The sequence below is a fragment of the Salvelinus sp. IW2-2015 genome, linkage group LG4q.1:29 (genome assembly GCF_002910315.2).
Source record: "Salvelinus sp. IW2-2015 linkage group LG4q.1:29, ASM291031v2, whole genome shotgun sequence".
NCBI lineage: Eukaryota > Metazoa > Chordata > Actinopteri > Salmoniformes > Salmonidae > Salvelinus > Salvelinus sp. IW2-2015.
Genome location: NC_036842.1, coordinates 69,083,267 through 69,093,892, shown reverse-complemented (window position 1 = coordinate 69,093,892; position 10,626 = coordinate 69,083,267). Strand labels below are relative to the sequence as shown.

The 10,626-nt window shown below is 45.0% G+C and overlaps 1 protein-coding gene across 1 annotated transcript in view; it reads right to left on the bottom strand.

Moving 5' to 3' along the window:
- Positions 1-10,626, bottom strand: part of LOC111962434 (semaphorin-4B) — a 98,092-nt gene that overhangs the window by 25,518 nt on the left and 61,948 nt on the right. Inside the window, exons 3-5 of the mRNA XM_023985519.2 lie at positions 4,624-4,784; positions 787-849; positions 139-237 (exon numbers count right to left, since the gene is read on the bottom strand). Of these exons, the coding sequence (XP_023841287.1) occupies positions 139-237; positions 787-849; positions 4,624-4,784 (323 nt within the window). The remainder of the gene's footprint in view (positions 1-138; positions 238-786; positions 850-4,623; positions 4,785-10,626) is intronic.

The following is a 10,626-nucleotide window of genomic DNA, read 5'->3' as shown; positions in this document are numbered from 1 at the left end:
TCTACAACACACAGGCATGGTGGTTCTCTCTACAACACACAGGCATGGTGGTTCTCTCTACAACACACAGGCATGGTGGTTCTCTCTACAACACAGGCATGGTGGAACTGTATGCTAAGAAATCAAACACACACTTACTATGTACGCACAGATTGGACTGAAGGCGTAGGTTCCACACACGTATAGATGGGTACTGTTCACACGCAGTAAAATCTTGATGTAATTGAAGCAATCAGTCTGCATTAAAGACACAGTAGAGGAGAGAGCATCGTTAATATGACTCATAGGTTCCCACAAACCGTTCTGGAGGGAAAGTTCCTCAAGTTGAGTGGAGTAGCTCATTGGGTGACCCTCCAAGCATATTTCCACATTACCAGAATGAATTGCTTTCAAATAGCCTGGGAGGCCTGTTGCTAGCAGTGTCCAAAATGTCTGAGTGACTGTCTCACACAGAACACTGATTAGTGTCTTCTTCAAGATCCTGGTCTATGAGCCTTTGTCCCCCAACCCATCAATCAAATCAGGAATCAATCATACAATATTGCCATTTGATAATATACTGTACTTCCCACAGTATTGAGGTTTCTCTACAATCACAGAGGGGTTGCTTAGATGGGATGCATAGCAATTTGTCTGGCTATAAAAAAAAATGTACGCAGGCCATCACTACTGAATGGAAATGTACAACTTAAATGGAAACTTCCATTGGTACTGGCAGTTCATTTTCAGTGGAAACAGTGGAAACACTGCCACTGGAGTTCCACAAATACAGCGCAATGTCCTCACCTGTAGGTCTTTGCCTTTGAAACTGCACTCATCTCTCTTCCTCTCATGGGTGCTCCATGTCAGCTAGAGGAGAGGGGAAGTGTCAACATACATTACAAAGACACAGCACAGAGCTGTAAAGAACACAGCTGTGGTCCTCTGTAGCTTAGTTGGTAGAGCATGACGCTTGCAATGTCAGGATAGTGGGTTTGATTCCCAGTACTAATCATACGTAAAATCTGCACGCGCATGACTGTAAGCTGCTTTGGATAAAAGCATCTGCTAAATGGCATATACAGTGGGGTAAAAGTATTTAGTCAGCCACCAATTGTGAAGGGTTCTCCCACTTAAAAAGATGAGAGGCCTGTAATTTATCATAGGTACACTTCAACTATGACAGACAAAATGATGGAAAAAAAATCCAGAAAATCACATTGTAGGATTTTTAATGAATTTATTTGCAAATTATGGTGGAAAGTAAGTATTTGGTCAATAACAAAAGTTTCTCAATACTTTGTTATATACCCTTTGTTGGCAATGACAGAGGTCAAACGTTTTCTGTAAGTCTTCACAAGGTTTTCACACACTGTTGCTGGTATTTTGGCCCATTCCTCCATGCAAATCTCCTCTAGAGCAGTGATGTTTTGGGGCTGTTGCTGGGCAACACGRACTTTCAACTCCCTCCAAAGATTTTCTATGGGGTTGAGATCTGGAGACTGGCTAGGCCACTCCAGGACATTGAAATGCTTCTTACGAAGCCACTCCTTTGTTGCCCGGGCGGTGTTTTTGGGATCATTGTCATGCTGAAAGACCCAGCCACGTTTCATCTTCAATGCCCTTACTGATGGAAGGAGGTTTTCACTCAAAATCTCACGATACATGGCYCCATTCATTCTTTCCTTTACACGGATCAGTTGTCCTGGTCCCTTTGCAGAAAAACAGCCCCAAAGCATGATGTTTCCACCCCCATGCTTCACAGTAGGTATGGTGTTCTTTGGATGCAACTCAGCATTCGTTGGTCCTCCAAACACGACGAGTTGAGTTTTTACCAAAAAGTATAATTTTGTTTCATCTGACATTCTCCCAATCTTCTTCTGGATCATCCAAATGCTCTCTAGCAAACTTCAGACGGGCCTGGACATGTACTGGCTTAAGCAGGGGACACGTCTGGCACTGCAGGATTTGAGTCCCTGGCGGCGTAGTGTGTTACTGATGGTAGGCTTTGTTACTTTGGTCCAGCTCTTTGCAGGTCATTCACTAGCCCCCCGTGTGGTTCTGGGATTTTTGCTCACCGTTCTTGTGATCATTTTGACCCCACGGGGTGAGATCTTGCGTGGAGCCCCAGATCGAGGGAGATTATCAGTGGTCTTGTATGTCTTCCATTTCCTAATAATTGCTCCCACAGTTGATTTCTTCAAACCAAGCTGCTTACCTATTGCAGATTCAGTCTTCCCAGCCTGGTGCAGGTCTACAATGTTGTTTCTGGTGTCCTTTGACAGCTCTTTGGTCTTGCCATAGTGGGTGGAGTGTGACTGTTGAGGTTGGGACAGGTGTCTTTTATACTGATAACAAGTTCAAACAGGTGCCATTAATACAGGTAACGAGTGGAGGACAGAGGAGCCTCTTAAAGAAGAAGTTACAGGTCTTGTGAGAGCCAGAAATCTTGCTTGTTTGTAGGTGACCAAATACTTATTTTCCACCATAATTTGCAAATAAATTCATAAAATCCTACAATGTGATTTTCTGGATTTTTTTTCTCATTTTGCCTGTCATAGTTGAAGTGTACCTATGATGAAAATTACAGGCCTCTCATCTTTTAGGTGGGAGAACTTGCACAATTGGCTGGCACTAAATACTTTTTTGCCCCACTGTGTGTGTATATATATATCATATGTATTACTGTAGAACATTGTAAAAAGAGACAGTGTACACAAGATGTTATACACCAACCATGTACATTATATAATTCCACACATCTCTCACCCTGACTCCACGGTTACTGTTCATGCACACAAGCACGCACACAGAGAAACACTACAATACAACACTGTTGTGAAGTGTTAACTGAGCGCCGGAGGATTACATAGCACCTCTAGAAACACTACACATACAACACTGTTGTGAAGTGTATCTGAGCGCTGAGGGTATTACATAGCACCCTAGAAACATACAATCAAACACTGTTGTGAAGTGTATCTGAGCGCTAGGGTATTACATAGCACTCTAGAAACACTACAACACTGTTGTGAAGTGTATCTGAGCGCCGAGGTATTCACATAGCACCTCTAGAAACACTACAATACAACACTGTTGTGAAGTGTATCTGAGCGCTGAGGTATTACATAGCACCTCTAGAAACACTACAATACAACACTGTTGTGAAGTGTATCTGAGCGCTGAGGGTATTACATAGCACCCTAGAAACACTATCAAACAACACTGTTGTGAAGGTATCTGAGCGCCGAGGGTATTACATAGCACCTCTAGAAACACTACAATACAACACATGTTGTGAAGTGTATACTGAGCGCTGAGGGTATTACATAGCACCTCTAGAAACACTACAACACTGTTGTAAGTGTATCTGAGCGGCGAGGGTATTACATAGCACCTCTAGAAACACTACAATACAACACTGTTGTGAAGTGTATCTGGCGCTGAGGTAATTACATAGCACCTCTAGAAACCCAAACTTTTTAAACAAATTTAATCTGACTGTAGTTGAAGTGTATCTGACGCCTGAGGGTATTACATACCCCTCTAGAAACACTACAATACAACACATGTTGTGAAGTGTATCTGAGCGCCGAGGGTATTACATAGCACCTCTAGAAACACTACAATACAACACTGTTGTGAAGTGTATCTGAGCGCCGGGGTATTACATAGCACTACTAGAAACACTCAATACAACACTGTTGTGAAGTGTATCTGAGCGCTGAGGGTATACATAGCACCTCTAGAAACAACTACATACAACACTGTTGTGAAGTGTATCTGAGCGCGAGGGTATTACATAGCACCTCTAGAAACACTACATACAACACGTTGTGAAGTGTATCTGAGCGCTGAGGGATTATACATAGCACCTCTAGAAACACTACAATAACACACTGTTGTGAAGTGTATCTGAGCGCTGAGGGTATTACATAGCACCTCTAGAAACACTACACAACACTGTTGTGAAGTGTATCTGAGCGCCGAGGGTATTACATAGCACCTCTAGAAACACTACAATACAAACACTGTTGTGAAGTGTATCTTGACAGCCGAGGGTATTACATAGCACCTCTAGAACACTACAAACAACACTGTTGTGAAGTGTATCTGAGCGCTGAGGGTATTACATAAGCACCTCTAGAAACCATCACAATACAATCACTGTTAGTGAAACAAGTGTACTGAGCGCAGGGCATTACATAGCACCTCTAGAAACACTACAATACAACACTGTTGTGAAGTGTATCTGAGCGCTGAGGGTATTACATAGCACCTCTAGAAACACTACAAATATGTTTCAATAGTTCAGCTAGGGCCGCTGGGCTGTTGTGTCTACTTTGATTTGCACTATGTTTAGACTTACTGTGGTGAGCTGAGGTGGTGGCCATGCAGAAGGTCAAGTCCCAAACCACCTCCACTATATGAGGTCATTATTAACAGGTGCCATTCATATGCCATGTTGATACTTATTTCATTATGCAGATGGATTATTCGTTTTGAAGCATACTCCCAGATGAATTTATTTTATTGCACAGAAATAGTATCAATTATGACTATGTCTAATATCCACTACTTATGAAAAATAGGCAACCTCTTGAATGTCTCTCAAAACACAGACACACACTCGTGCCCACTTACATTACGTTGTAGCTTGACTCTGCTGATATCAGAGAGGTTGAGGGCGAAGAGCTCCTCTCGTGCTCCAACATAGAGCATGTTATCTTCCCTACTGAGGAGCAGAGAGGTATAATTGAAGACTCCATCCACAGAGAATCTCTTGGCTGACCTCTCATTTGCATCTGAGGAGAGAAAAACAGAAAGAGGAGAAGAAATATTAACAAACTGAATGTTCTAGTGCAATACGAGCCCCTAGAAAGCATTAACAGATTTGCCTGGACAAGAATTTTACATCAAAATGGTAATGATGTCTGTGTTATTTTGTTTGAGTATACATGTGCTCTCTGCTCCCATGACAGTAACATTGTCTGGCCTAGCAGGCTCTCTTTCTGCTGACTCCATCACTACAGGGGAGCTACAATAGGAGAGATGGACAGAGCCTGGCCTCCTGAGCTCATAATAAGGAATAAAAATGATCCAACCACAGGATGTATGGACTAAAAGCAGCAGCTGGAGGAGTGTGTGTGTGTGTTCAGCCTCAAGTCCTGTCACCCTCTCTCATCACCTCTGGAGAGGGCTGCAGAAAGAGAGCGAAAGCCAGCTCCTTATCTTTCTCACTATCCTGACACCCCTTCAAAAGCCCACCCTCTGCCTGCAGCCACATGTCACATCATTGACTCTCTCTCTAAGCCTAAAGCTCCACATTCAGCACATTTTTTCAGAGTGGAGGTCTTCTGAGCTGGCCAGTCCAACAAACACAATTTTGTCATGAAAACATATGGTACTGTATATGAATGCCTACTAAGTGATTCTCTGAAGACATCATTGCCTTATGGATTATGAGTCAACTAAAGATTATGAGTCAACTACTGAGTCTATGCTATACATTCGCAATGCAAGATTTATAGTTTTAGCTTATCAGAGAAGATACAGTAGTCCTACCTCTACCTTTCAATACAGAAACACATTTTAATATTTGATCACATTTGAACAGTATAGTGCTGCTTCATGCTAGTGAGCCATTTCCCCTCTCTCCTTTCCTTCATCTTCCTTCTCTCTCACCTCCTTTCCTCACCTCTCCCCTCCTTCCTTCTCTCCTCCTTCTCTCCTCTCTTTCCTCAGAGCTTTGGGCAAATGTAACAGTGATTTACCCATGCAAAGACAAAGGCTGGAGCTTGAACCAAAACAAGGGCTTAGAGGGATTTCCACAGAGGAGGATATCTATAAAAAAAAATCTTGAGTCAGACCACCACTGTCATATTCTCTGAACACTGCTGAGGGAGACACAATGAGGTGGGTAATTGTGTACCATTAAGGGAATCCATCTGGGTTTAGTAGTGTGAGCATTTATTTTCAGCCAGTCATTAGTCAGGTTTCTATTTCCATTGTATCAAGCTGCAGTGATGAGGTTTGCATACAGCGTTGTATAGCCTAACAATACTCAACATGGTTGTCCATTTACACTCCATGTCTGCCCATTCCATAACATTGTGGTCAATATTACAAGGATCTGTTATTTTCATGCATAAGATGGCTTTGCATTGATGAATTATCCTTGGAACAAACCAAAATCATTGCTCATAAATCCAAGATAATAATATGGACTGATCCAAGAAAATGTACCTATAAAAATGTATCACAGATTTCAGCAATTCAACACATTTCCAGGAAACTGTAGCATATGGAATGTGAGGCTTTTGGAAGAAGAAGTGCAGCTGTGAGGAGAGCTGTAAAAAAAGGGCAACTTTTATTTGAAGAGTGCTAAATAACATCAGTTCATCTGGAACAAAAATGGTCAAGACAAAGACAGACAAATATATCAGATAAAGCTATAATACAATATATAATAAATATATATTGTACTGAAAACCAGTTAGAAGTGGGAGAGACAAAGTGTATTTACACTCCAACGACAGGATTAGTGCCTTATTAATCAGAAGAGTCTCTGTCTGCCAGAATGTCCTGGTGCTGCTGTTAAGGATTCTGTTTAAAGATGCTATTACAATGGCATCATTTAGGAGCTAAAGATAACTTGATTGCTGATCTCAAAAGGGACAAAATATAATTTATAGCCCTGGAACTACAAACCCCAATAGTGAACTGGAATGGTTGCTGGTCAGTCAGTCTTTCAGTCAGTCTCTAGACCGTCTCCCCCAGGTCTCCATTACAGGGCCCTCCACAGACAGACATACACCATAGTCTCTTTCAGACAAACTCCACTCCATTGTTGTTAGAGCATCTCAGGTTGACTCCCATGACAACGCAGGCAGCCATGGAAACGCTGTGCTGTAGTGCAATCTGGGAAGAGAAGAGCCCTGACCTGTTTAATGTTCAGAGGAAGCAGAAGCACTCAAGAGCTGCTAGTGTCTGTTGGAGATGTGGAGAGAGGGGGGTGTCTCCGTAGCTACAGGGGGAGAGGGTGTTAGGGAGGGCAGGCAAGTGGGAACGTTGTAATGAGTGAAGAGGTACAACATATCATAACTAGTTTACCCTCGCCTTGTCGAGCACCTTACCCCTCCCCCTACCCTGCAGTCCTGCCCCCGGCAACCCATAGCAATACACTGCTTTTATCAAAGGGACATCTCATTTAGTCAAACAGCAGAAACCAAGCTAATAGAGGCTTGGTTCAAATAGCAATACACTTTCGTTGGAGAGGAGACATAGCTATCTAGGCTAACAAAGCGTGCAAAAGCAAAAATGTTTATCATATTACTCCAGTGCTAGCCTCTCTACACTGGCTTCCTGTTAAGGCTAGGGCTGATTTAAATGTTTTACTTCTAACCTACAAAGCATAACATGGGCTTGCTCCTACCCATCTTTCTGATTTGGTCCTGCCGTACATACCTAAACGTACGCTACGGTCACAAGACACAGGCCTCATTACTGTCCCTAGAATTTCTAAGCAAACAGCTGGAGGCAGGGCTTTCTCCTATAGAGCTCCATTTTTATGGAATGGTCTACCTATCCATGTGAGAGACGCAGACTCAGTCTCGACCTTTAAGTCTTTATTGAAGACTCATCTCTTCAGTAGGTCCTATGATTGAGTGTAATCTGGCCCAGGGGTGCGAAGGTGAACGGCAAGGAATGGGACTGACGAACCGCCCTTGCTGTCTCTGCCTGGCCTGCTCCCCTCTCTCCACTGGGATTCTCTGCCTCTAACCCTATTACAGGGGCTGAGTCACTGGCTTACTGGTGTTCTTCCATGCCGTCCCTAGGAGGGGTGGCGTCACTTGAGTAGGTTGATCACTGACGTCATCTTCCTGTCCAGGTTGGCGCCCCCCTTGGGTTCGTGCCGTGGGGGAGATCTTCGTGGCATACTCGGCCTTGTCTCAGGATGGTAAGTTGGTGTTGAAGATATCCCTCTAGTGGTGCGGGGCTGTGCTTTGGCAAAGTGGGTTGGGTTAATCCTGCCTATTTGGTCCAGTCCGGGAGTATCGTCGGACGGGGTCACAGTATCTCCCGACACCTCCTGTCTCAGCCTCCAGTATTTATGCTGCAATATTTGTGTCGGGGGGCTAGGGTCAGTCTGTATATCTGGACTATTTTCTCATGTCTTATCCGGTGTCCTGTGTGAATTTAAGTATGCCCTCTAATTCCTCCTCTGAAGACCTGAGCCCATGCTCTCAGGGTACTGGCCTGATGACTCCTTGCTGTCCCCAGTCCACCTGGTCGTGCTGCTGCTCCAACTTCAATCTGTCTCTCTCTCTCTGTGTGTGTATGTGTGTCTCTATCTATCTCTGTGTGTGTATGTGTGTCTCTATCTCTGTGTGTGTGTCTCTATCTCTGTGTGTGTGTGTGTCTCTGTGTGTGTGTGTGTGTGTGTGTGTGTGTGTGTGTGTCTCTGTGTGTGTCTCTGTGTGTGTCTCTGTGTGTGTCCTCTGTGTTGTGTGTGTCTCTGTGTGTGTGTGTGTGTCTCTGTGTGTGTGTGTGTCTCTGTGTGTCTCTGTCTGTGTGTGTCTCTGTCTGTGTGTGGTCTCTGTGTGTGTGGTGTGTCTCTGTGTGTGTGTGTGTGTGGTCTCTGTGTGTGTGTGTTCTCTGTGTGTGTGTGTGTCTCTGTGTGTGTGTGTGTCTCTGTGTGTGTGTGTGTCTGTGTGTGTGTGTGTCTGTGTGTGTGTCTGTGTGTGTGGTGTCTGTGTGTGTGTGTGTGTCTGTCTGTGTGTGTGGTGTCTCTGTGTGTGTTGTGTGTGTCTGTGTGTGTGTGTTGTGTGTCTGTGTGTGTGTGTGTCTCTGTGTGTGTCTCTGTGTGTGTGTGTGTGTGTCTCTGTGTGTGTCTGTGTGTGTGTGTGTGTGTGTGTGTGTCTGTGTGTGTGTGTGTGTGTGTCTGTGTGGTGTCTGTGTGTGGTGTCTGTGTGTCTGTGTGTGTCTCTGTGTCTCTGTGTGTGTGGTGTGTGGTGTGTGTGTGTGTGTGTGTCTCTGTGGTCTCTGTGTGTGTGGTGTGTGTGTGTGTGTCTCTCTGTGTCTCTGTGTGTGTTGTGTCTGTGTGTCTCTCTGTGTGTGTGTGTGTGTGTGTCCCTGTGTGTGTGGTGCTCTGTGTGGTGTGTGTGTGTGTGTCTTTGTGTGTGTGTCCCTGTGTGTGTGTGTGTGTTCTCTGTGTGTGTGTGTGTGTCTCTGTGTGTGTGTCTGTGTGTGTGTGTGTGTGTGTGTGTCTCTGTGTGGGTGTGGTGTGTGTCTCTGTGTGTGTGTGTGTGTGTGTTCTGTGTGTGTGTGTGTGTGTGTGTCCTGTGTGTGTCTCTGTGGTGTGGTGGGTGTCCTTCTGTGTGTGTGTGTGTGTGTCTCTGTGTGTGTGTGTGTGTGTCGTGTGTGCTGTGTCGTGTGTGTGTGTGTGGTCCTCTGTGTGTGTGTGTGTGTGTGTGTCTGTGTCCTGTGTGTGTGTGTCTCTGTGTGTGTGTGTGTGTCTGGTGTGTGTGTGTGTGTGTGTGTGTGTCTTGTGTGGTCTCTGTGTGTGTCTCTGTGTGTCTCTGTGTGGTGTTGTGTGTGTGTGTCTCTGTCTCTGTGTGTGTGTGTGTGTTGTCTGTGTGTGTCTCTGTGTGTGTGTGTGTCCTTCTGTGTGTGTGTCTGTGTGTGTGTGTCTCTGTGTGTGTCTCTGTGTGTGTGTCTCTGTGTGTGTCCTGTGTGTGTCTGTGTGTGTGTGTCTCTGTGTGTGTGTCTCTGTGTTGTGTGTCTCTGTGTGTGTCTCTGTTGTGTGTCTCTCTTGTGTTTGTGTGTGTGTGTGTGTGTCTCTGTGTGTGTGGTGTGTGGTGTGTGTCTCTGTGTCGTGTCGTGTGTTGTGTCTCTGTGTGTGTCTGTGTGTCTCTTGTGTGTGTGTCTCTCTGTGTGTGTGTCCTCGTGTGTGTGTGTCTCTGTGTGTGTGTGTGTGTGTCTCTGGTGTGTGTCTTCTGTGTGTGTGCTGTGTGTGTGGTGTGTGTGGTGTCTCCTCTGTGTGTGTGGTGTGTGGTCTAGTGTGTGTGGTGTGTGTGTGTGTCTCTGTGGTGTGTGTGTGTGTTCTGTGTGTGGTGTGTTGTGTGTGTCTCTGTGTGTGTGTGTGGGTGTGTGTCTCTGTGTGTGTGTTGTGTTCTGTGTGTTGGTGTGTGTGTGTGTGTGTCTGTGTGTCTCTGTCGTGTTGGTGTGTGTGCTCTCTGGTGTGTGTGGTCTTCTGGTGTGTGTGTGTGTGTCTCTGTGTGTGGTGTGTGTGTGGTCTTCTGTGTGTGTGTGTGTGTGTGTTCTCTGTGTGTGTGTGTGTGTGTGTGTGTCTGTGTGTGTTGTGTGTGTCTCTGTGTGGTGTGGTGTGCTGTGTGTGTGTTGTGTGTGTGTGTGTGTGTCCTCTTGTGTGTGTGTGTGTGTGTGGTGTCTGTGTGTGTGTGTTTGTGTGTGTCTGTGTGTGTGTGTGTGTGTGTGTTGTCTGTGTCTGTTGTGTGTGTCTCGTGTGTGTGTGTCTCTGTGTTGTGTGTGTGTCTCTGTGTCTGTGGTGTGTGTCTCTGTGTCTGTGTGTGTGTCTCTGTGTCTTGTGTGTGTGTCTCTGTGTGTGTGTGTGTCTCTGTGTGTGTG